The 27,788-nt window shown below is 28.3% G+C and overlaps 1 protein-coding gene across 5 annotated transcripts in view; it reads right to left on the reverse strand.

Moving 5' to 3' along the window:
* LOC107454202 (pumilio) overlaps positions 1 to 27,788 on the reverse strand; it is a 71,628-nt gene that overhangs the window by 5,044 nt on the left and 38,796 nt on the right. For 3 of the 5 annotated variants that reach the window (XM_016071310.3, XM_016071311.3, XM_016071307.3), the window contains 16 exons: positions 25,746 to 25,869; positions 24,140 to 24,243; positions 22,784 to 22,932; positions 21,128 to 21,380; positions 20,952 to 21,041; positions 19,955 to 20,138; positions 18,866 to 19,075; positions 18,490 to 18,630; positions 17,027 to 17,320; positions 14,804 to 15,076; positions 13,539 to 13,671; positions 12,169 to 12,300; positions 11,833 to 12,091; positions 10,343 to 10,480; positions 7,353 to 7,600; positions 5,044 to 5,127 (listed from right to left, as the gene is read on the reverse strand). In XM_016071310.3, coding sequence (XP_015926796.1) covers positions 5,044 to 5,127; positions 7,353 to 7,600; positions 10,343 to 10,480; positions 11,833 to 12,091; positions 12,169 to 12,300; positions 13,539 to 13,671; positions 14,804 to 15,076; positions 17,027 to 17,320; positions 18,490 to 18,630; positions 18,866 to 19,075; positions 19,955 to 20,138; positions 20,952 to 21,041; positions 21,128 to 21,380; positions 22,784 to 22,932; positions 24,140 to 24,243; positions 25,746 to 25,869 — 2,816 coding nt within the window. The remainder of the gene's footprint in view (positions 1 to 5,043; positions 5,128 to 7,352; positions 7,601 to 10,342; positions 10,481 to 11,832; positions 12,092 to 12,168; positions 12,301 to 13,538; positions 13,672 to 14,803; positions 15,077 to 17,026; positions 17,321 to 18,489; positions 18,631 to 18,865; positions 19,076 to 19,954; positions 20,139 to 20,951; positions 21,042 to 21,127; positions 21,381 to 22,783; positions 22,933 to 24,139; positions 24,244 to 25,745; positions 25,870 to 27,788) is intronic. The other 2 variants (XM_071181982.1, XM_016071308.3) reach the window with 1 other exon arrangement.

Here is a 27,788-nt window from a genome sequence, read left to right on the forward strand (position 1 = left end):
ACAGCGTTATTGCATAAAATTTTGTTTTAATCTTGGTGATTCGCAAGTGGAAACAATTCGCAAGATTAAACAAGTGTTTGGAAATGAAGCGATGGGCACCACACAGATAAAGGAGTGGTACAACCGCTTCAAAGATGGCCGCTTATCAGTTGAAAGTGAACCACGCTCAGGGAGGCCCTCAACATCGAAAAATGATGCCATCATTGATCAAGTGAGGAACCTGGTGATGCAGAACCGCCGAATCACGATCAGAGAGCTTGTAGACGAGGTGAGTATTAGTTTTGGTTCCATTCAATCAATTTTGACTGACGACTTGGGCCTCAGGAGAGTCTCAGCAAAGTTTGTACCAAAGCTGCTAACATTTGAGCAAAAAAACCTTCGTCTGGAGATCGCACAAGACATGCTGGAAACTGTGAACGGTGATCCCGACTTTATGAACACAGTGATTACAGGTGACGAGTCATGGGTTTATGGATATGACCCAGAAACCAAGCGCCAGTCAACACAGTGGAAGCATCCTTCATCCCCGAGGCCCAAAAAAGCAAGGCAAGTTCGCAGCAATGTCAAGGTCATGCTAACTGCCCTTTTTTACTACAGTGGCTTAGTACATCACGAGTACGCACCACACGGTACTACAATCACCAAGGAGTACTACCAAGAGGTTCTGTGTCGCCTTCGTGACACAGTGAGGCGCAAGCGCCCGGATCTGTGGGCAACAGGCAGTTGGAAGCTCCATCATGATAACGCTTCCGCACATTCTTCCCATTTAATTCAGAACTTCTTGACAAAACACAGCACACCAGTGGTTCGTCAACCTCCCTACTCTCCTGACATGGCTCCCTGCGATTTTTAGCTTTTCCCAAAGCTGAAAATGCCACTAAAAGGGACCAGATTTCAGACCAGAGAAGACATTATGCAGAATGCGACAGACCATCTGAGAGCCATACCGAAGGAGGACTACCAGAGATGCTTTCTACAGTGGCAGAAGCGTTGGGAGAAGTGTGTGGCAGCCCAAGGGGACTACTTTGAAGGGGATTTGTATTAAATAATTATATCACAATAAACGTTTATTTTATGAACAAAAGTCGGATACTTTTTGATCAGACCTCGTATATATAAATAAATACGAGAATTGTTTTTCAAGTAAGGGCCGTTTTGTTGTGTACAATAGTAGGTGACATGTGAGTCGAAACGAGGGCTTGTGCCGTGTCCCGGCATCCCTTAGAAACAATTATGCTCAGTTGCAGCTGTGTAGGTAAACAGTACAGTCAGTTCTTCTGTCTTTAAAATGTTCAAATTTAACAAATCTACCACCACGCAGGTCAGTGACCAGGGATGAGATTAACCAAAACGCAAAAAAGCTGAATTTCCACGATAGTAAATTTTACGCAAGCGCAACCCTTTAATAATAAATTCCAGACAGTTTAAGGTAATAAATAATGTGTTGACATACAATTGTGTACTAATCTATTATTATAAAAACGATTACATTGATGCTTAACATTTAGTGGGAAAAAATTACCAATTGAAAAAATAAAGCTGGAAATTATATTTTTCTTCAGTTCACATAAGAGACAATTACTACTTGAAAAACTACCTGGCTTAGCAAATTAAAACTACTGAGAATATTCATTAATATTTCATTTCTTTTAATAAATACTGTTATGGGATTTATAGCAAATATATCAGTAATATTACTTTTTTAAATTATATTGGAGAAAAAAAACTTTAACAATGGACCGAATCATTATGTTCATATTATAGTCTCATCTAACTACAGCCCTCTGAAACATATCAATAACAGTGAAGTAGAAATATATAGTAACTCCTTAACATATAAAAATTGCTATTTTAGTTTAAAAAATTACATGATAATCAGCAATTGTTTAGATAATTGTTTTTTATTTGATAAGAATTTTGCATTTTATAGCATAAATAACAGCAATTAAAAATAAAATTTTGATGATGAGTTAACAGTTAAAAATAAAATTTTGATGATGAGTTAACTAACTCTTTTCCCCCCCCCAAATTTTTTTTTAATTAAATCCCTTTTTAAGTGATTGTTTTTGTTTGCATTATCTTTTATGTTTGCTATATTTAGTCATTAGTCCATCTTCAAACATCTTGTGACAAATCCTATTTTTTTTCTTCTTTGCAAGCACAGAATGTAAGTTTGGAATATATTCCCTTCCAGTTTCTCTGATGTTTTAACACTTACATATACTAATAATCGCCGTTAGAAAAACAGTCACCTTTATAGTAACTAATTTAAAAAAAAGTTACGTCTTACAAGAATCGTGATAGTTGATCTTAAAATTGCGTGAATATGAATAACAATTATGGATTTTGAAATCACATGAATATGAAACTAGATATACGATTTTGAAAATGAGAAAATACAAACTGGGATATAGAATTTTTAAAACGCGTAAATACAAATCACGATTCATAATTTTTAGATCGCGTAAATACGAATCATGATGCGTAATTTTTAGATTGCATAAATAAGAATTATGATGCATAATTTTTAGAATGCGTGAATGCGAATCCCAATGCCTTATTTTAAAATCACGTATAAATACGAAAATCAATGTTTGATATTATAAACCGCATGAGCAAATCAACACATTGAATTTTAAACTTGCGTGAATACGAATCGCTACATAGGTTTTTAAAAAGGCGTAAATACGAATCACAATATCGGATTTTTAAATCTCGTAAATAAGAATCGCAACGTACAATATTCAAATCGCGTGAATAAGAATCGCAACACGCAAATATGAAAAGCTATGTTTGATATTAAAATCGTGTGAATAAGAATCGAGATATTAGCAGATTCCAGGCTTGGGACCTCTAAAAGGCTTGTCAGAAGCAGCGTCGTTTGAACTACGAAAATCGGATCTATCTGGAGGGCAGGTAAAAAATTCAGAAAATCTTATCTGCTGCGTGTAAAAGGGGAGAAAATAGGTAAAATAAGTAAAAATGAGAAAGGATTGGTAGCTATGTAGCTTGAATTTTCTGTTTCTCTTTGAAAATCAGTAAATTTTCTGAAAAAGCGGAATACTTAAAAAAAAAATGAAATTTTTAGAACATCTGAATTTTTGATAAAAAAGCTGAAATTTAAGAGATAAAAGTGAAAAAAGCGGAAATCCGCTAAAAAGCGGAAAAATCTCATCCCTGCAGTGACGCGTTTTTAGTCTACAAAAAAAAAAAAAACAGTCTGTGGCATACACTCACTGACAGATTAGTGAAATTATGATTTGTGAAGCATCAAAATTCCTTGCCATGTTGACAGGGAATTTCGCTACTCTATGACAACGACACTCTCCGCAGCTCAAATTCCAGCTTTATTGGACTCTTTTGGTTGAGAAGTTTTGGACCACTCCTCCCTACAGTCCAGACCTTGCGCTGAGAGATTTTCATCTTTCCAATAATTCAAACATCATTTTGGTGGCAACCAGTACAATGATTATAAATAAGTGAAAACAGCCATTATTTCTTAGTTAACGGAGCAGGTGGCAAGTTAGCATGAAGAGGATATTCTAAATCTAGTTGTAAGGTATGATAAGTGTTTAAACAAATTCGGCAACTAAGCTTAAAAAAGAGAAACGTATGTAGAATCTGAAAATAAATTATCTTCCGGAAATTTCTTTTTTGTTAGTTTGGTTGGTTTTGCTTGCTTTCAAACGGCCCTTATTTATACTGTATAAATATTTAATTTTCAATGGCAAAGAATGAACAGCATTGAATATCCCAAAAGGATTAAAAATAAAGTAATTTTGACATGTGTCCCCTACTTTTCCAATATCAGCGACAAATATCCCACAAAGAGCACTTTAATTGATGTGACAGTCATATAAAGAATACATATAATTTAAGAAAATATCACTTTAGGATTAATTCTATTTAAATTTATGAGTGTAGAATTTTAAATCAATTACTGGTATGCTTTTTCAACATTGGCAACAAAATGGCACAGTTTTATTTTAACAATCCTCTTTAAAAAAAGTTCTCAGAAATAATCCCTTTTCATTGATTTTTTTTTTTTTTTTAGTTAAATAAATTTGTTTGAAGTACAATAAAATAATAAATTTTAATGCCAGAATTTTTTTATTAATAATTATTTACTACAATAGGCAAATGACAAATATTGGTAAAATTATGAGTTCTTTCCACATGTATTAATATTTAAAATTATGAACTCTGCCACTGTGAAATAAATACCACTTAGGTGAAAAAGAGAACCAACGATCTATCTTAACAGCTTTATTATAAAAAAAGAATTTTCTTCTTTAAAAACGTGAAGAATAAACATACAGGATAAAAAAGAAAAAGAAAATTCAAAATTATTTTTCTAAAAAATGCTTCAGTGTTGTAAAAATAAAATAGAAAGTCTGAACAAAATTGGTGATGATTGATAAAATACAAACTCAGGGTTTATACTCTATTTATAGGTTTAAAAAAAATTCACTTCGTTTTCTCTCAAAATACAAAGAAACAATCCAAAAAATAATGTGCAGCTATGCAATAAATCACTTCAAAATACATAATAATTTTTAAGGCAAAAAACACCAATGAAATTTCTAAAGCATGCACAATTATCAATACCAAATCATTATCCTTCCTACGTATTTTATAGCTACTAGTTGCATTACACGATATTATGATCTACCCACATTACTGTACATACTCTTGTGTCTCAATAAATCCAAACACTTCATAAAATTTTTAACTAAAGACTGTTAATTATAAGCAACCTTCAATCCTTGAGAAGAAAAAAAAAGTCTAGAAAAGTTTCTAAGAATGTAAGTTTGTTACATAAAAACTTTTTCAAAAAGCAAATGTCCAAAAATTAAAATTTTTTCCATGTTCTTAACTTCTTTTGCTAGATTTATAACAAAACTTTTCCTTTGTGCACATGAATCTTAATACTAGATGTTAAGCATAAAATGCTCAAGTATATCAATTACAACATGTTTTTGTGTGTCTACTCTAAAATAAGTTATGAATAATTGTGATTTAAAACATAAATGTTATAAATACCCATCATTAAAGGTGCAGACTTCTTCAATGAGATATCCTCGTTCAGAACGTGTAGCATGAGTCACACATTTCTCCACAACATTGCTATAATGAAAACATGCAAGCATTATTAAAAGACATCAAATTAAATTTTGCAAAGAAAAAAATACTAAAATTACCAGCAGAAATGGCATTTTGGTCTATTACAAAGGATAAATTCAATCTCACACAAAAAACGATTCTTATGTTATTAGTTAGAAATCAAAATTGGAAAATTATAAGGGAATTCTCCACTTGATAGTGATATTGTAAACACAACTTTATAACTTAATTTTCATTTCATGGCAAACCACAATAAAAATCTATAACACAATATCACCTTTCAAATGGAAATTAATAAAATGAAAAAGCAAATTAAACAAGAGTAACATAAATTTTAAAAAGCAATTAAATCATCAGCGTGGAAAAATTTGAGGTAAAACTTGTATGAAAAGGCACATTTTATACATGTATGTATATAGATAGATATATATATATAGATAGATAGAAGCACACACATACATATGCACAGATAAAGAACACACGTTCCAAATTGAAGACTTATATCTCGGAAAAATTTGTCATTTAGCATTATTGGCAATAAGGCTAATTACCACAAAAATTACAAATATTGAATTGAAACCTTATTAATTATTTTTATTTATTTCATAAAAAGCATATGGTCCAAATTTGAGGCATCTATCTCAGTAAAAACGAATTATTTATTAAGTATAACTGTCAATAAGGCCAATTACCCATTAATTACACTAATAGTTAAAATACTGAATTGAAACTCTGTAAAGTTTAAAAATATTAAAGAATTTATAAAAGCAGACGATTGTAAAGTCTAAAAATATTAAAGAAATAATGGGTTTGCAAAATCATAATTAAAATAAAGTAAACGCATAAAGAGATAAACTTAAAATAAAAGCAGACGATTAAATTAGAAGTCAATATTTAGAACGACAGAGTTGTTGATTCTTTTTAGATTAGTTTTATTGTGGAATTTGAGTTTCCTTATATCCCGTTACGGGTTTTCTAGTTGTTTATGATGTTTTCACTATCCCGTTACGGGTATTGCATATTTCTTAATGTTTGTGTTTGTTAATAAAAGTTTTTATTTAAAAGAAAAACTGAATAGTTCTTGATATAGCTTATGATACGTTACAACTCTTATAGACTAGTCCAAATTTAAGATCTCGGTAAAAACGAGCGCCATTGTCAATAAAGTTAATTAACCCAACAATTACACTATGCTGAAAGGAACTTTTTTAGTTTTCTATTGATAGAATAATTGTGTTCTGAATTTTCGATTCCTTACTTAATGCTGGAAGTGACAGAATTGGAGAAGAGTAAGAGCTTTACCTTTTACAAATTGATACCTTTAATTTTCTTCCTTTTTTTTTACGTTTGGTAAAAATAATAATAGTAACACACATACACAATCATGTCTGTGAAAAACACAGCATTAAATGCTAGTAATTTTTTAATGGAAGAACTGGAAATGTAAATAGCAAGCCACAAATAAATGTTTATACTATGAAATACATCAAAATAAATTGATATCATGAGCGAAGTGTAAAAATAATCATTCATCAATAATCAATGAATCATCTTTAATGCAGTAAGCATTTCTCTTATTGAAATGCTTACTAGAATGCATTAAAGATGTGGACGAAGGGAAATAGCTGTTGAAGGGATTTGAAGACAGAAAATAAGATTTAATCCATATTATCAATATTTTTTGCTTAAGAAAATATTTTAAAATGCACTTATTAGTTCAATACACGATTCTCCTACTGAAGACTAGAATGCATCAGAGCTGCCAACTTCTACAGATTTTTCATAATATCTTAATTTTATATTGATAATAAAGTTTAAGTTTTTCTTTACAATTCTCGAATTTCTAATTATGATTTAAAACAATTCTGATACCCTTACACATAAATAATCCATTACGAAAATAAATAATAATCACATGATGGTATGTTTAACCCATGAGTGGTTCTACACATAAAAAGTAATTTTTTTATCCCTCCCCCCAAACGGCGGTGCATATGAAAAATCTAACTCTATTTTTTTCGCTGACACACCCGCCAAGCGAGAGTCAGAAAAAAGGTTGAACATTTCAAAGAAATAAAAATGAAAATGTCAAAACATCAAGAGGGTTAAGCTCTAGAGAAATACATTTCGCTATCACATAGGAAAATCGTCCTCAGAGAGGGTAAAATTATGGCATGATACACAAAAGATTTGGCAGATTCAGCACAAAAGACTAGCTGTTGGCTTACCTAGCAAACTTGTGCTGAGACAAGCTTAAGACTTTTCCTCTAACTACATTTACAATCTTGCTTTTATCTTCTTGACAGCCATGTTCAAGTACATGCTGGACAACGTAATTGCCGTATTGGTCCTGGACCAGCTGTTCAGTGTGTTGGTGCAACTCTTCTAAAACAGGTGATGTTTGCTCAGGAGTGCAATGCTCTAAAATGCGCTGAATTACTCGACAACCATATGGGTGTGTAGATAAAGTATAAACCTGTATAAATAATAAAAGAGAAAAATATTATTTAAGTACATTAAATTATTCCACATAAAGAAAAAGAAAAACAAATAATTGCACGCATACTTAGATATAAACAAAGCAAGGCCAACAGATAATAAAAAGCTTCTCTTGAAATCTTTAAAAAGGTCTATTTTCCTTTTAATTAAACAATATATAATTTAAAATTTAACAATAAATAACTCTGCTATAATATTAATTTTCATGATGATGAAGATAAAGTAATGATATTAACTAAATTTTTCAATGATCGAGATTTAAGGCAAATTTAACATATTTAAGAAAGAATCAAACAATGTCTTATAGAGTAACACAGAATTGGAGATGCAAAATATAACAGGTATAAAAGTCAATATTTGAAAAAATAAATTTTTTCTGCAAGCCACGCTATTTTTCAGTGTCACAGCAAACAATACCTTTGAAAAGGGTTTCATTCTTCAAAGTTATTATTTGTTAGAAAATAATTTACAACATTAATAACCCTTGCCTCTAAGAGACTTAAGTGAAATCCTAGTCCTTTCACTTTGCTTTGAGCTACTTTACAAAATATAGACATCAAATTGAACAGGTTAATTATATTAGTTCAATTTAAAAAATTATTGTTAATATATAAAATTATAGTTAGTCTATGTTAAGAATACCCCCTGCCACAAAGTCTGAGCCCACTTATTGCTATGGAAACAAGAATAGCGCATTTCAAGGGGGGTAGCTATGATCAAGGCTTATATGGGAAGTATTCCTGATTGGCTGACTCCAAGACCAATAGGAAACTTATTTAATCTGATTCTAGAATAACTTCATGATTCGCTTGTATTTCTTAACTTTAAATGATGGTCTTTACCTAATCGGTTGCTATTTTTTTTAATACAAAGAAGAAAATTTAACATATTCTAATATTAAGGGGGTTAAAGCAGGGGTTTGTTTTTGTGTTACTTTTTAATTTTGAGCTAGTTTCTCAATATTTGTGCTATTTATTATGAATTGCTCATTGATTTTTAGATGGGTTAATTTCTTAACTGATACAGTTTTTAAAGCAGTTAATTTCTTTTATTAGTTGAATTTTCTGGTAAAAGTGTAATGTTAAATCTTATTAACTCTAATTTTAAAAGGGGATAATAGTTTTGCTCAAGGTAGAGATAGTTCATGTTATCTATGCCGAATTTTTCAACGATTTAATCGATTCATTAGAATTTTTTTTAAACTCTTGGTTCATGTTGATGTTTTGTACTCCTATGTGTAGACGTTTTAGTTGAAATTTAGGTTAAATAACATATTTGGCTGAAATAATTGTTAACTATATATTTTTTTTTTCTTTCCTTAATAGATTTTTTTGGTAGGGGGGGGGGTCGTTTTAATTTTATATACTGTTTTTTTGTCATAATTATGTAAAATAAATAAGTAAAAAGTATTTTAATAAATAAATAAACTATTAATAAATAAAACAAAATAGATAATAAGTTGCAACGTGATCTATTTTTTATATCATTTATTTATTTTTTTTATAGCAAAAAGCAAAAGTTACTGCAACCAGGATGAAATCTAAAACTTTCAGCGTTCATTTTCTTAAAATGAAAACTCATTAAACCAATAATTTTTTTCTATCTGAGGTTTTCTTTTTCTTTTTTTTTAAATAAGTTTTTTTTAAATTTTAATGTAGCCTGTTTAGTTTTTTCACCCTTTATTATAAAAATAATTTTAACTATTTTTTATTAGCAAATTTATTTTTACTCCTTGCTTAAAAACCAATTTACAATGTATAGGATGAGTTATGTATTAATAAAATGTGTACATTGAATTACTTTAAACAATTTTATAAAACTCCCATATGGAGTAATTCACCTATTTATCAAACATTATTAATAGAAACAACAATTTCAACTAGTCATAATATTTGGACAAATAGCGATGAAAATCAGAAAAAACTGACACAAAAAAGCAGAAGTTCTTCAAGTCATTAACTTTAATAATTAATGAAAGGTTTCCTGAAATTTTAAAACTGCTAGTCATTAATGTTTCTTTTGTGAAAACGTGGTAGCATTTTTAAAACCACTTGAAGCAGGTGGAAAATCTCAAAGAGATTTCTATTCAAAAGGACTTAAAATGTATAAAAATAAATGACCATATTCCTTTAGAAGTTTGACATTTATGGATAGTACAATTGCCAGGCATGCTCTTTGAGATGGTTGATGGAGAGGTAATTTAAGGGCCCTTCTCTTAGCTTCATCAAGCAGAAAAATTTTAACTGTGCACAATTTTACATGCTTGAGATTTTAAAGCTTTACCTTTTTTAAACTTAAAAGGCATTTTCAAAAATTCAAAAAGTTAAAAGATGAAAAATAGAATACAAATTTACCACAAAAATTATTTTTTGAAAACTTTTCGAAATAAAAACTATTAAAAAAGTTAAAAGATTTTTTTTAAAAAAAAAACGCTCTTAACAATGTTTCATACGCGAATGCTCATTTTTCTTCACTCTAGGGCTATCTCAATAGACCGAGGAAAAAGATTCCCTTTTTCTCGCCGACCCTTGCCAAAACCTGTCCGAAACAGTTACATCACACCCCTACTTGAAATAGTCACACCTCATTACCATACACGGTACAGGCGAATGGCATGGGGAGTTCTTATTTTAGACTAAAAATACATTAGAAAGAAAAGGCTTTATCACTCATCTTAAATTTCAAATTAATTGCAAACAGTAAGCAAATAGTTACATACTTGTCCTTGAAAAGCGTTAATAATAAACTGTAAAGCTATAGGATCAACACATTCAATGCATTTTTGGACGACATGGTTGCCATTTTGATCTTTTACACACTTCAAAACATGTCCATCGAGTTCTTTGACAATCTCCTTCTGAAATTAACGGAAGAATTAGAAAATGATACAAGAAAGGACATTTTTTTTAATTTTCAATTTTCAAACCAACACACTCTTGATTAAGAAATCGAGGCCAGAGCCTCCAAATTACAATTACCCTTCTATTAATATTTTGAAACAGCATAAAATTTAAATTCATTGAAAAACATACAAATTTATTCAGAAAATATAACTTTTGTGACTGATTTCAGAAGTAAAATTTTTCATTTAATGTCACTTTAGAAAATATAACTTAGGTATTTATTTTAGCTTAAAGACAGTATTAAAGTCAAACCAGTTACATTAAAAAATGAGAATTTACAATTGTCTTTTCTTTTATTTGAACTATGTTAAATGCATTTATGTGTTTTATTTCCAGCTTAATCTAATTTCTTACTATTCTCCTTATGTTATTTCCAAGCCCCACATTCCAGTATTAAGAACAATACATGCAACAGATGGCCATGGCATTTAAAACATATTTGTAAATGTCATAGGAGTTTAGACTACTTATCCCTGAATGCAGATATTCAAAAATGATACTGACATCTAAAAACTTATCTTCTATTAATAGCTTCAGTTGGTTTGAATTTAAATTCTTGTGTGAAAGAGACTTAGGAAAGAAAAAATTAGCCTCTATTTATAATTTTATTTTAAATAGTTAACTGAACCAGAAGGCAAAATTTCCACTTACCATTAACAATCTAATATGTAAGGCTAACTAGTAAGTTTTATCTTTTAAAATATAGTAGAATTTCTCACCTGTGAAACCATTACTTAATGAAACATTGGAATTTTAAGAATACTTATTCGATATTCATTTTATCAATAAATATGTTTCAGTTTTTACATTTTTATGAGGCAACCCGAAACCCCATTTATCAAAAAGTATTTTATACAACATCTGTTAGTTTTAAAATTGTCAATATATTTCATGAATGCAAAATAGTGGTTAACAAAAATTTTTCTCTGGATATTATCTTTAAAACTGAAATTTCACACCTTGTACTAAAACCCAATCTGTTCTTTAATCTAAAATACAAATAATTTCACAATTATTTTTAATACTAGAAGTATTTTCTTAAAGAAATTTTGCAAAAATCGTAAAATTGGTAAATGTAGTTGATTTTTTTTTTACTAAAATGAATATTTTTTGTTTAAAAAAGATTATGTTTTAGAAATTAGATCACACTTAAGAACTTGGTGCAAAAAAAAAGAAAAAAAATAGTTAAACTGCCTAGATATTTTAAATAAAAAGCTTTATTTAACTATAAATGACTTATGCATAGGAAACTCCAAGAAACTAAAACTGAACAGATATTTAAATTCAAATTAAAATGCAAAATCACCTGCTGTTCAGGTGGTATAGACTCAAGAGCTTTTTGTATAACTCTACATCCATACATCTGCAATGCGAGAGGCAAAACATGACCTTTCACTTTTTGCGCCAGTGCCTGTTTTTGTTCTTGGGTGCCAAATTCAAAGAATTTCTGAATAACATAATTTCCAAAAACATCAGTCATCAAACTATAAGCTGCGCCTAAAATCTCTGTGAAAACCAGTTGCTTTTCACTCGGAGTAGCTCTTTCTAGCTTTTGCTGAATGAACCTATAATAAGAGAGAATATAAATCATTCAGGATTCCTGAAATATCAATATTTGTTACATATTCAATATACACAGTACCTTGAGCCATGTTGATCTTGTGAAAATTCAACTATGTGGTTTGATAAATCTCTTAATTGCAGATTAGGATAACGGTTATTTCTAAAGTCTTCTAACAGCCTACTGCGACCAGAAGGTTTTTCTAAACTAGAGCTAGAAAAGAAAGAAAGACATATATAATTAGCTATAGAAGAAATACTTACACTTACACAAATAAAAATTATATTTTTGAATAAGCAACTTCGTATTGTGGAGATTCTAGTTTTTCATAGAATAGCTTATATCGATAATGTTAAATTACCAAGGATTTTACAATGTCATTTTTAAGAAAATCCTGCTTCAAGCCTTTTTCTGGCAGATCACAATCATTGCTTCTCTACAAAATTCACAAACTCTTTCAGCATTCTTTCTTCTTCTCCATTTCTCACCAAAAAATTAAAGATGTCGCACATATAATGGCACATGACTCATTAATGTAAGCAATAAATTTTGAATATGTAAATAATTTTGATTTTTACTACCAGAAAAATAACAGGTAAAGTTGATAGCAGGTAAAAAATTTAAGTTTTTAGTATTTAAGGACTCACATTTTTTAGTTTGTCAAAAAGTTACCACCTAATTTATTTCTGCAAATATTCCCCTTCCAAAACCCATATTATTTTCTAGAAAAATATACAAAGTAATTTTATACAATATTTGAGATTTTTTTTTTAATTAAAGATGACAGCAAAAAAAAAAGTTTTGCACAATTACATTTTTTTAGTGTGTGAAACAATTAGAATCTATCATATCTTAGCTAGTATTTTTCTTCTAAAAGCTTTTATTTTCTGGTGTAAAATACCATTAAATTTTATATCACATGCCATTTTAAAAAAAATGGCAACCAAATTAGCACATTTTTTTCTCTCACACTAATACATCAAAAAGTAACCGCTTATTCATCTTATTAAACATTTTATGTCAAGGTTGTCTAGGTTGAAATATTGTTATCTCTACTACACATGAATTTAAATTTTTATATTTTCCAAGATTTTTTAACTTTTAGTATGTCAAAAAAATAATATAACGCACTAAAATTTCAATCCCAGTCATTAAAATAATTTCCGCAAAACATATATTTTTTGCCTATTTCGCCTACATTATTGGTAATTTATATTCTTAAAACCATAAAACCAATTAATTTCATTAAATTGTTAAAACAAAATCAGACTAAAGATTAGATTGCATAAAATTTTGTAGAAAAAGCAAAATTCACAAAATGCTCCAAAAATTACAAAAGTCAGCTTGATTTTAAATTTTATTTAATCAATGAAATTATCAAATTAGTAATAAAGCTAAAAGTGTTGCATTCTAAAAAACAGAGATTATTTTTAAATGAGACTTAATTTTACCTTCTCTGTAATGTTCTGTTCGGAAATAGTGTATTTGAAGAATTAAATACATTATTTCCTAAAGGCCCATTTCTAATCATATATTTGGCTTCAGCTCCTGGTGCTGCAGATAATATTCTGCCACCTAAAGTACCTGTAAAAAAAATGCAAAATTTAGGACTACATCAGTCATTAAAAAAAATAAAAATTGCAATAAAAATAAGTGCAAAATAAAGTAAAGAATCATGGTTAAAAATATAAAGAAAAAACAGTTACTAATCGTAGCATAGAAAAAGATATTAAATTCTAATTATCATAGATTAATAAATATTTTAAGATTTACTACAATAAGAATTGTAAAGATAATATATAGTGTGGAAAATTTAGTATTAGACTTTGCATCAACTTAAACTGAGGGAGTATAAAAATCATAAAATAATCATTTGCAAGCATGAACTATCAAAAAAACATGCTTTTATTATTTGCTATTTTTGAATAATGATGGAAAAATAGAGATTTCTATACCCAGTACCTTTTACTTAAGGGAGAAAGGAATAGAAACTATGTCACGGACGCCCAAACTATGGCCCTGAAATATTTAATGTGCAGCATCTCGCTAGGCAACAACAAATTATTTAAAAAATATAGATTTAAAAAATTTTATACTGTTTTTTATTCTTATTTCAATTAATTTTAATAAGAAACCAAAATACTAAAATTAAGAGGTTTTAGTTAAAAATTCTAAAAAATTAAGATATTTCAATAAGATTTTTTTAACCAAAACATATTTGAAACAAATGCAGTTTAAAAATTAAAAATGTAAACAATTTATATACAGTAAAAAAAAATACATACATAAAATAAATTTTTTTAAAGCATATGTGCATAAACAATTTCAGCTTACCTTCTACATAATTTGTACCAGATTTGTATAATTTTATTTTTTACAAAATATTGAGATAAACAATATTTTATTTTATAAATATTGTTTATACAACCAGAATGGCAATTATAAATTTAAACACAACTTTAAAATGTCTCTTATTTTAGCATTAATTATTTTAATAGTGGAAAATTGAATAATTTTTAAATTTATGTAATTTTTTTAAGTTCATATAAGTTTAATTTCCAAAAGATCAATCAATCCAGAAGATCAATTTATCAATTTCCAGAAGACAGAAACGAATGATCAAGAAAATTTTTGCAAAATAATGTACTAATAAATACTGATTTTACTAAATAAAGCACTAATAATGTTAACTAAAATAATGTACAATAACACCAACCAAGGTTTAAGTTTCCAAGTGAGCCGCCATTCAAGGATTGAGGAGGTGGTGTAAGACTTTGGCTTGGTGGCATCATGCCGATAGGACCAGGACCAGATGCAGTCACAGAACCAAGGGGACCATAAAATTGGTTGCCTTTCTGTTGAGTCATTTGTCTAGACAACTGACTTTCTAATCCACCAGAGAAACCAGATCCGGCCATAGTTCCAAGAGATGTACCATCCCTTCGGTCAAATGAGTCTCGTCTTGGTGAGCCAGCAGTTCCACCAATGCCTGAAAATTGTTAAAAATGCTGTTGAAGCTCCAAAACAATTGAATTATCAGAAACATACTCTAACATAGATGTGCTGTTAATTATACACTTGATGTAACCGCTCATCCGACAAGACACACAATTAATGGATATTTTTTTTTAATAAAAAAACAACTACTATGAGTCTTGAAAAAGACTATGCGAACTGAGTATTAAATTATGTGAACTAAAAAGAACAAATTCTTTAACCTGTAAATACCCAAAATAAATGGATAAAATGAATATTAAAAGTATGATAACAGTTAAATAATTACTAAGTTCAGAAATGAAGTTATAAGATAAAAAATATCAGTGAATGGTATCCTAAAATAAGTAAGTATACAAACAAAATGCCAATACTATCATCTTAAGTAGTCTATGTTAGCGATAACACACTTTTGAAAATAGCTTTCCTAGTTCACAGCTTCAGTAAACTGTATGCAAATGCTTCTTTTGGCACTGCTTGAAACAATTGTCGAATCTGTATTCAGTCCTTTAGACAGATATTCAGTTACCTGAATAATTGGCCAAATATTCAACTAAGTATTTTTTGACAAATTCTTTTGGGGGGAATTTGAATAGATTTTATAAAAAATCATTTAAAATTTTACTTTTTACAACACATTATTAGAAATAGTTTTTAAGCGTATTTGTTGTTAAGTTCAAAAACGTAATTTATGCTCAAAAAGACATAGAAAAGCGAAATTTGGATTACTTTATACTGAACCATAAGTTATGTACTGCTGATTTTTTTTATTATATTTAAGTGAGTCTTATTTCATAATTTTTTTTACTTCAAGAGACCTTTTTTTAGTTTGTTTCCTTCTGACTATTTTTCTATTCTAATGAAAGCACAGCATTACAATGGAGCATTTCTTATACTTTATTTTTTATTGTCAATTTTTTCCTGTAACAGTACAATAGACAACACATAACCTAGAAATGTGTGATTTTCAACATTAAAGTTACATCAGTACTGAGAACAATTTTTTTCTGTTTCTCTTACTTTTTTAATAACTTATCTTAATATAAGCTTTTCTAATTAATGTTATTCTTTGACGGTCACTTTTTTCTTTCAATGTGAAAAAGCTAATTAAAAATTAAGAACAATTTGTGTTTTGGTTTCTAACCAGCTTTTTCTTTTTTAAAAAAATGATTGTTTTATTATGACATGGATTGATGAGGGTTTCTATTAGACTTTATTCTTTACTTTTTAAAAAAAATAAAAATATCATAATAGGACACAGATGTTCAGCTTTAAAATTTTACTTCAAAAATTAAGATTCATTTTTTTTTATTTGCTTTTGTATATAATCTTTTTTATGAGTTGTTTAGCATTGTATTTTTTATAGAATCTCATTTTAAGGATAATTTTTTCTGGAAATTTTTTTTAGCATGAATAATAGCATATTTCTGGGAACATTTTAGTTTGTTTTAAGAATTAAGGATATTTTTTACTATTTAGCTTTTTCTTTTATTTAACTTTAGCCCTCTAGCTATTTTTTTTTAATAGTATTCTTTAATGGTTTTTTTATTTATCTTAAATATTTCTAATTATTTTAATATATAATTATCTGCATTATAGATTTTTTTTTTGTTTTTTTTTTGTTTAGAAAGCAACTGTACTACAAAAGAAAATATAATTCTTTCAGCTTCTGAAGCATTAATATTACTCATTTTTTACACAAAGATTTCCCTCTGTAAATTTTCATAAATATTTCATGCGTTCGTGTTATCATTTTGTCCAATTGAAAGCAAAATTTAACATGCTGCTTCATTGTGTTGAGGAACAACTTCCAACAAAGAATCAAAATTATAATTTGTAATGTCCTCCAAATTTGCCCATATAAAATCAATCACATTATTTTAATTGATCACTAATTTATTTACCATATAAAATGAAGAAATTTGAAGTACTAATTTGCACTTACTAGTTCCAATAGCACTAAGTGATGCTCCAATGGGTCCCATTGAATTTGATCCATATCCCATTGTGCTTTGAGGTTGAGCAGGACCTAGTCCTAATCCAGATCCGTAACCTAATTGACTACCGTTAGTTCCAGAGAAACCTAGCCCAGAGGTGGGATGATTAAAAGTCATATTTGAGTTAGCAGGAGAAGAATAAATTGTGTTACTATTAGGTGTGCCACTATTAAAAAGACTTGCTGCAGGATTCTGTTGAGCTTGAGAACCTAGTAAGCGTAAACCACCACTTCCCATAGTTCCTGAAATGTTAAAAAATACAATTATTACTGAAACCTCAGCAGAGAATAACTTTAAAACAATGTTAGAGATGTGATAACTCAAATCACCTGCGTGAATAGTAAAATACTAAATTATTAAAAGCTAAGATTAAGTAGGCAATCTGTAAATGAATGTCAATGTCATTAGTGAAAGTTAACTCGTCTTTTCATGCCCTAAGGTTGTTGACTGATGAAAAGTTAACTCTATTCAGAATTCTATTCTATAACAATTTATGAAACCCAAAGTGATATAGAATATTGCAAAAGCTTTGCACATAATTTAGAAAGTTTTACTTCACATCTATAACAAGACAGTTCAGTGTATAATTTCCAGTCAACAAAGTGTTAATAGCTTAAAATTTGCACTATTTATAATTTTTTTATCAAAATCATATATATTTGATTTAAACACATTCATATACAAACACCTGATATTCAAAAAAAAGAAAAAAAAATCATTATTGAGAACTTTTAAAGTTATCTACTTGAGTACTAAAATCGTAATCACAGGCATCATAGTATTAACATCTAAGTTTGTATTAGCAGAAAAATGTTCTGACCCTGGACAGAAAAAAGAAAAGATTCTTTTTTTAACAATCGCTTAAAAAAATATTCGTTGGTTAATTAATGGGGTACATAAACAATTTAAATCTCATATTTCAACACTGATTAAATATTATATTAATGATTCGTGTACATATCTATATTTTTTTTATATAAATTGTAAAAAAATATATCCTAATATTTTAGAGGCTTTTTTTTTAAAAAAATGCATAAGCATACATGCCAATTTTTAAGTTCTTTAAACAAGTGTTTTGCTAGTGGTAGTGAAATACCAATTGAAGTGACATTCTAAGCAGACGTTCAATTTACATTTGATCACCACTTAAAACACGATAAAATAACTGGAAGGCTTAATAAGGCTATTAAAATGTTTAAACTATTTTAATGTAAGGGTATTTAAAATCAATTTATATAATATTTGTTAAATAAAAATCAAGTATGAGTGTTGAAATTTTGCTACCACACTAAACATAAAAATTAAATCTTCACACAATGCAAGTATATTGGCAGGTATATATTAGAGATGTATAATACTAATAGATTAAATGCTACATCTAAATTTATAGATGTAAATGCTGTATATTTACCAGGAGTGCTGTTAGAAGCAGCAGCAGGATTCACAATGACAGGGGGCATTAACCTCATAGCAGTACCCATTCCTCGAGCATTTCCCATCATAACTGAGCCATTTTCATAGTAAGAAGGTGCAACCATTTGATATTGTCCACCTGTATGTGAAAATGTACAGTAGTCATTCATCTCAATAATATAATAAACCAATCATTTTTTTACAAATTGAATACAACCCTTAACAATAAAATAACTTTTGAATATTGAACTAATGCCTCCACTTGGATGATTAACTTTTGTTCATACAACTTATGAAACTTTATTGATATAAAATTAAACAAATAATCATAAGATTATATAATATTTCAATTATTTTTTAAAAAATTTGATTACCAGGTCCTTGCATACTCTGAGGCATTCCACCACCCCCTTGTGTCATGGTATCGGCACCTGGGCCTTGAGGAGTCATAGGCCTAGCACCGCCACCACGCATTAACTGTTGTTGAGTATTAGGAGTTTGACCTTGGCCACCCTGAACCATTCCAGCTGGAGTTGGGAACATACCCCAAGGAGGTACACCATAATACTGAGTCATCATTGGGCCTAAAACATAGAAGTGGGGATATTTTTATTTACGCAACAAAACATGTTAACTATTTCTCATGCATATAGTTCACAATAAGTAAAAAGCTAAATCTTTCTCACATCAGTTGTATTTTCTAACCAACATTGAAAACTATTTAAACCCTAATGAAAATTAATATTATATGCAAGTATGAATATCACTAACTGGTCATTGTAACAGTTTTAAATAAAACTTTAAAAAACAAAAGAAAAAAAAATCAATGATTTTGATCAATGAAAATTTTTTATACAAAAAAATTTCAATAGCCATGTGTTTCTCCTTTTTAACTTCTTGATAAAAAATACAAAATTTTTACAAATGCAGCAAGAATTTGTTAAATTTATTAAAAATTAGAGCTCAGATACTCTGAAAAATTGTGTTTTTACAGACTACTCTGAGTAGTCTTAAACACTTTGTTTTTTTTATAATAGAGTATAAAAATATTTCCTTTACATTTTTAATTAATAACTTAATTAATTAATAATGATAATAATAGTTTTTATTAATTGATAATTCATTAATTTTTCAATGGCATAAGATCACTTTCATAACAATACTTCAACAATTCCTCAAAATCGATTGTATTATTATTATGTTAACAAGAAATTCTTTTAGATTAGCGTACATGCTAGAATTCAATTTAGCAAGGATGGCAGGAGGTATCACAACGAACTTGATTTCTAAGAATCGAGTCACAGCCTTTCGGCTGTCAGACAACTTTTCAATTACCAAGTTTCAAATGTGTGTCAGAGAAAATTTGGAGAATTTATCTCCTCGAAGTTCTTATTACAAGTCTAAAAACATGGCAAAGGGAACATTGTTGGCTTTAACACCAAGTCAAATTGATGTTAGCTTACCAGGCATGATAGTCCCCATTGAAGCAGCAGCAGCATAAGGATCTTGATTCATAACATATGGGCTGGAAGCGAATGGTGCTGGAGATGCAGCTGGATTAGCTGCTTGCATCTGACCTTGCTGCTGCATTGGAAATTGCTGCTGGCCCATCACAGGCATGGGTTGACCTTGAGCTCTTGAATAAAGCTGAAAACATACTTTATTTAGAAACTTCAAAATTTCGCTCAGCTAATATTTCATTCATGCTTGAACTGGTTTTTCAAAAGGTTTTTCAGAAAATATTTCTCTAATTAAACCTTTAATCTCAATCTTATGTGGGTAAAATGCTTTTATGGTACAGATTTAGTACACCAGACTGATTCAGTAATTCCCTTTTACTGATAATAAACAAAACAAGTTGGGTTTGGATAAAACAGAGGTTCATTGATTCGAGACTTAAGATCCGACTTGTACCTTCATAAAATAATTATTACAGTTGCCTAAACCAGCAATCAATGTAAAGGAAAAGTTCCATTTTTACAAATTTTCAATTTTGTTAATGAGTCCAATAGGTTTTTACTGCCCATTGGTTTATATGATTGTTTTGGAAATATATGACAATACAGAATGTTTAAGGTTTTAAAAAATACATAGCAAACAGGATTTATAGGAGGACTTTGATCCCTGAACATAGTATAGATGGCATTTAAAATAGCAAAAGCACATTTTATAATTTATAGTCTACAAACTAATGCATAACATTTTTTAGACTAATGAAAAATAAATAGTGACAGACATTATATTTGTGTAATTATTTTCTCAACAAACTATTAATAAACAGTCATTATTTTGCTACCTGATGGAGAAGCACGGAGTAGAAATTATAATATACCATTATGAGAATTGATGTAAATCTATGTCCATAACTCTCCAGAGAAATGAGCCCAGTTCTTAAGAACAAAATCGTTGTGTGCAGTAATAATCTTTGAAAATATTGAAAGAAACAAAATATACACATACCTCCATAAAAAAATGCTGAGGGTCTTGACAAGAGAAATTAGAACCGAACTTTTCATCACCTCTGTTAAGAACCATCTTCCTAGATGTCATCTAGTTTAGAGAAGAAAATAGAAACGATTAGCTTAAACAAAAAATATATAAGTAGTTTAGCTTACAAATTTAAGACAGATCCATACTTGATTAGTGTAATCCATGTTAGGAGAATCCATGTTAGGCATAAAAGCTGAAGAATAATCAAATTGAAGTTGGTCCATGGACACTCCCTCAAAACCTTGATCTAGTCCACCCAATGAAGTGCCACCCGATTGCATATTAGCTCCAGAAGACTGGGGCATCATTTGTTCACTATGCTTTGGCATTTTTTCATTTAATATATGCTTCTTGCTACCAATGTCTTCACTTGGAGAAGACTGTCGACTGTTTGAATGGCTGTTAAAATAAGAGCCATCAGTGAAATTCAATTTAAAAAAATTATAATCTGCAGTTTCTTAAGTGGGTGTTAAGTATTTTGAAGCACTTTCTGTTTTTAATTCCTCTTTTTTCCAATAAAAAAAATAATAAAATAAGATATAAGATAAAACTTTATTAAAAGGTTTCACTTTTTTAAACAATCTAAATCACCCTTATTAATGAATCAGCAAACATTTTAAAAATAGCATTAATATTACATTATTTACTTCGGGCAAACGCATTATAAATATATTGATAAATTTTGTCAGTCATTCAGAAGAAAATTAATGTTTCAACTTTTCTTTTTAATGTGTTCTTCTACATCAAAAATTATTTACAAGTTTCAGGAAATTGAAATTATCAAGTTTCATATTCATTAAAGAGAACCTTTTAAATATTAAAAAATAGCAATACAGTGATTTACACAGATTGAGTAAGCTACATTTTTTATGAAATAGTTTTTATTAAATCAAAAATCTTGATTTTTTTCATGTTACATTATCATGAGTAGGAAATTTAGAATCCTGCATTTCAAGAATTACTATTTTACACACTGGATTATTGGGAATTAACCTGTAAACTAATATTGTTTTATCACATGTATTTTTGTTATTGCCGCGGATTTTTTTCAAAGTTTTCATTATCTTGACTTTTTAATACTACATTGTTTTGCGTGGGACATTTTAAGGCACGCATTTGAAAAATCACTTTTGCATGCCCTCAATTTCTGACGATTTTATTGGCTACATTGTCTTGTTGATCACATTTTTGACAGTTATTGCTTGGGAATTCTACATTTTTCAAAATTTTATTTAGTTTCCGATAATACGATAATGATCCCCGAATTTCGAAACACACTTTTAAATAATTACTTTATGACACCCTTTAGTAAAGACAATTTCATCTCAATCCGCAATTTTTCGAAATGCAAGAGTTTTGCACCTTCTTAAAACAGAGTGTGTGGTTTTTGGCGAAAGTAATCTTTTTACAAGAAAAGAGACAAAAAATATGAAATGTTTTTTGGGCTGTGGTCAAATTACGCCGTCATTTCAAAACTCTGGATTACTATTTTATATCCAAAATTTTATATCACATTATAACGGAAAAATTAAATGAAAACTGGAAGTCAGGTAAAAATTATAAAAAAAGCAGAAATTGGGGGAAAAGCAGAGAATTTTCATCTCTGAATTACATATAAAGAAAAATTTAAAAATTTTTGGATTATTTCAATGTACATGGCAGAAATTAAATTTTAAAATTAGAAAAGAGAACCAAAATCAGAAATGACAGTATAGTTATCTATTTCAAAGACACAATTTTAGTTTTTAACAACCTGAGCTTATAGACATTTAAGAAACAAAGATTCATTATTTTATACATACTGGTATCCACTGTCGTCACTCAAACCATTTTGAAGAATTCCATTAGATTGGTGAATTACACCACTTCCTTCTTGCTCTTTTCCTTTCAATTCTCCATCAAAAGATATAGATTTTAGCTTTTTTAGTTTTTCAGGATTATCGCTTGAATTCTAGAAGAAATTACAAATTAAGTACACATAAAGAAATATTTTAGATATGGATTAACTTATCTTTATAGATACAGAGGCAGGCAAGGTATAAAAAAAGAACAAGAAATACTAACAACCATTCTTCTGCACAAACTTATTTTATACATATCACACATACAACTTCATAATAAATATATCTATGATTAACAAAAAAAGATTTTTCAAAAGAAGGTGTGTCAAAATTTAAAAACCAATGGAAAGGTTAAATTTTTTAATATCATGCAAAATGTTTAAAATAGTCCCAAAGTTGCAAAAAATGAGAAAAAAAATTTTAAATTCCTAAAAATAGTTTACAGATCTCTCTCTTTCATAACTTCTGATGGCTTAGTCTTTGACCTCAGGACCACAAATATCAATGTGCGAAGTCAATGTATCTCTTACAATTTTAAGAATAGCAAACATACATCTAACGCAAAGAGTAAAAAAAGGAATAAATTAGCAAATATGCTAATAATACAAAAAAAAAAATTTCAGACTAAACAAAAATAGAATTTCAGTTTAAATCTAAATATAGAAAATATATTAATTATTTATTAATAATTACTGAAATCATAATATTAATTTGTTTTAATTTTTTGAGAAAAATTGTGACGAAAATGGAAAGTCACAAATGCCATTTTTGCACAGAAAATAAAACAATAATCTAATTGATCACCTTTTCAAATGATACTGTGTCATGGAACGACATTCTAAAACGTTTGTTACGATCAAACAGCATTAAAAAAATAAAACAATTCAGTCAAAAAACCAAGGCAGTAAAGGAAGAATGCTTTATATTGTTAAATACATAATATACTTTGAAATTAGTTTTAACATTAATTGATATAAATAAGTATAATAACTTTAAATCCTTTTATAACATATAAAGAAGTTATTGTTAATGAAACATAAAAACTGATATGACTAACTTTAATAATGAGTTGACAACTAATAGTTTGTAAATTTTATTATAATAATTGCACATGGAAATTGACAGCCTTCTTCAAGTTATATTCTGATATGTTAAAAAGTAAAATAAAATAGTATTAGAATCTAAAATTGCCTTTTATTCTGATAAAAAATAACTTGTTGCAAAAAGTCAAGTTAATTAATCTATTCTACAATAGACATCAAATTGATGAGATAATGAATAAAATAAAGAAAACAAAGCTTTGGAAATTAATATTACCATGCCAAGATGGTGCATTCTTGCCATTCGATTATCCAGATCTTTTGAGGTAGGAGAACTACCCAGAACATATTCAACCATTTTAACACCAAGTCCTCCAGTGTCTACAGAAAAATGCATATTTATTAAATACAAAAGAAAATTTAGTTTTCCTTAAATTAATAAAAAATTTTCTGATTTTCCAGACTAATACACTAGAATTTCCAGAACCATTTCTTTGTCAATTATTTTCTTTAAAAGAGAAAAAAAAACATTACAAAATAAAACTGAAGAATTTTAAAAAATGTTATGAATTCAAACACAATAATTATAGTATGAATACTAAAGTGATATTTGTGAAGCATTTAATTTCATTTTGTATATAAATGCTTTTTAATAAAGTTTTCCTAAAATTAGTTTATTAATAGTATCATTCATTTTTCTTAAAACATATAATGCAGAAATATTTCTTTTAAGGAAAACTTTATTTACACTTAAAACAATTTTGACAGTTTTTCCTTTACTTTTAAGGTATTTCATATCTTCCTAAAAAATAGCTAATCATCCTGGTTAAAACTTTATACTGATAAAAATGAAATGTGAAAAACATAAAAATTCTAAGGAATGACTTAACTAAAATCTTGCCAGCGTGATACCTCACATATAATAAATGTTTATTTAATTTTGCTACTTTCTTCTACAAGATGCAAGGATCAAATAATCTATTGCGTTACGAACCCACATAAAATAAAACATCTTAATATTCCTTTTTCCATTAAAACTTGATCACTAAGCAGAGTGCAAACCTTGAAGAAATTCATGACTGCATTATCCTTATCAATATTGATAAATATAACAATAATTAATATCCTTCTCAAATATAAAAACTAATAAAAATTAAACAGAAGTTTTCTTCAGTAACAGAAAGAGTAAAAAATTATTAGAAGCAATCTTATTTGTATTTTTTATCTAAAACATAGGACTACTATTTAGAAATAAAATTACAAAAAATTTTATACTTAAATATTAGTGTCATTTTGTTTATTGGCATATTTATTAACAGGGATGTAACGAACAGCAACATTATTTTTCATTAATATTTTTAATATATAAATAAATTTAGTCATTATAGAAAATTAATCAAAACTTAGATTATTGGTAAAGGGTAGTGACGAAAAAAAAAATAGTTACTCATTAGAAATAATTGTCAAGTTCAAAAAAAAGATTAAGAAAAATAGAAAGAAAAAAAAATTTCCTAATTCTAAAAACAAAGCCTTGTTGCTAAAAATATTTTCCGGAAAAAAAGTATCCATAAAACATTTAAAGAAATATAGTGCATCATCAACACTTTTAAGAATACTGCACAACTGTTAAAATGTTCAGAAAAACACAAGATTATATACAAAAGCCAAACATAAATAAAAATAGATCTTAAGAAGACACTATACTGCGGAAGAAACTTCATGTCTTCCAATAACTAATTTTTCAAGAAAAAGGGAAGAAAAAGTCTAAATGAAACCTTAATTGTCGTGTCATAACGAAAACAGAGGGGGAAATTTGAGCTTTTAATTTTAACCAGATTATTCATCAATAAATATAAAAACACTCAATTATACAATTTAATTACCTGATGCACTATTGTGTCCAGTACTCCAAGCAGCATCCCGCCATTGGTCACCAAATAAGATTCCTTTACTCTCATCTTGTTTTGTGTCTTCAACACCCCACAATTTTTTTGCAGCCGGTGAATACTGTAAACAAGGTTCTTGTTAATATAATCATATATACATATAGATCTACATAGCTATTAAAACCTTTATTTTGTTATATCTAGGAGATCATACAGATAATTCTTATAAAGCTTTCAATAAAAATAAAAATTCTTAAAAGAAATTACCTTTTACAGGTAATTAATTCTTCGGTGAAAGATTAAGATAAACCACAAGTTGGTTAACTGACAGTTTAAAAAGATGAATCTAAGACAAATTCTTCGTATTTCCAAACACATTTACTAAATTTGATAATTCTAAACCAACTTTAAATATCACTCAATAAATTCTTTAAATAAGTTCTTCAAATAACATTAGTACATGAACTTGGAAGAAAAATCATAAGTTACTTATAAGAACTTAAGAAAAATCATTAAGAAAAATAATCAACATTTGAGTAAAACATTTGGTGTACCATATCATGAATTATGTAATTGTAAAGTAAATTTTTTTCAAGCTTGTCTGCCATAAAGTTTTTGGACCACAAAATGAATAACTAAGTGATCCTATTGAACCACTAAATTTTCATTGCTCATGTGAACCCTACTTTTCACTAAAAGCAGATCGCTATTTAAAATATGAATTTCCAATTTCTTTACCCAAGTATAAATTTGCACATTCATAATTATTCTATTTATTTATAAATAAAACAAAGAATATCAAAACAAAAACAGGGTGCTTAGCCATATTTTTTAACAAAAAATAAGCCCTTTTTAAGCACTAAAAAAATATTTTTAAGCATTTAAAAAAATTTATTTTCTATGATCATAATAAAATAACTAGTTTTTGACAAAGAACATTTCTTGATTATATTAGCCATCATAAAAACAATTTTAAACATATTCAATATAGAGTGGCTCATTCTATTTCTTAAAATAATAATTACTTTACTTAATTATGCAAAAAAAAATTCAAAATTATAATTAATTTAAAGGTTGGTTTGAAATGAAAGTTATTTCTAAAAGCATACTCAACAAACAAGATTAATATTATTGACACAGATTAATATTATTGATAATACCGAATTCATAAAGACATGTAAAGAATTAAGCAAACTAAGAAAATTTTAATACATTCATATGTAAATTAGTGAATGGCCTCTCATTATTATTTATTAAAACTTGTTACTTGGTTCAGTATTTATTTAATGAAATGATTAAAAAAATTTAAATAATTTTGAAATGTAAATACAATGAGTATTGAAGCAACATTTTTGTCAGAAGTAAATTATTAATGGTCTCTACACTCCTAATATTTATCACACCTGAGGTAATTTAATTTTGAATATTAATTGTTTTTAAAATTAAATCAGGGTGCATAGACAAAGCTTTCAACAAAAAATAAGCACCTTTTAAGTAATTTTTTAAGAACTCAAAAAATATTTTTAAGCACTATATACATTAACAAAATGCAAAATAATTGTCAAAGACTATTTTAGATGATCATGATAAAATAACTAGTTTCTGACAAAGAACTCTTTTCTTGATTATATTAGCAGTTATAAAAAGGAGGTTGGATATCAGAGGCTGGAAAATGAAGTCTGAAATTGAGAATATCTTGCAAAATGCAGCAGAGTTGCACATGAGAAGGCAATAATCTCACTGAACCCAGGTCAGTAGAAGCACATATGGACTCGCAAGTATTTCATCAAACATGTAAAATGATTGGCGCTTTCATAAGCTATGGACCAACAGTACGACAAAATGAATTGTGAAAACGTTGAACAGAACAATGTGAAAAGCAAGCTTTTGCATAATACGAGTCAAAAATAGACATGGTAAGGAAAAAAAATCTCATTTTTGAAAAGGGAAAATGAAGCACCTTTTAAAAACATCCAATGGAAAAAGCACCTTTAAGGGCTTTTAAAAAATTGAAAATAAGCACCTTTAAAGAGATGAATT

This window comes from Parasteatoda tepidariorum, chromosome 6, assembly GCF_043381705.1.
Source record: "Parasteatoda tepidariorum isolate YZ-2023 chromosome 6, CAS_Ptep_4.0, whole genome shotgun sequence".
Classification (NCBI taxonomy): Eukaryota; Metazoa; Arthropoda; class Arachnida; order Araneae; family Theridiidae; genus Parasteatoda; species Parasteatoda tepidariorum.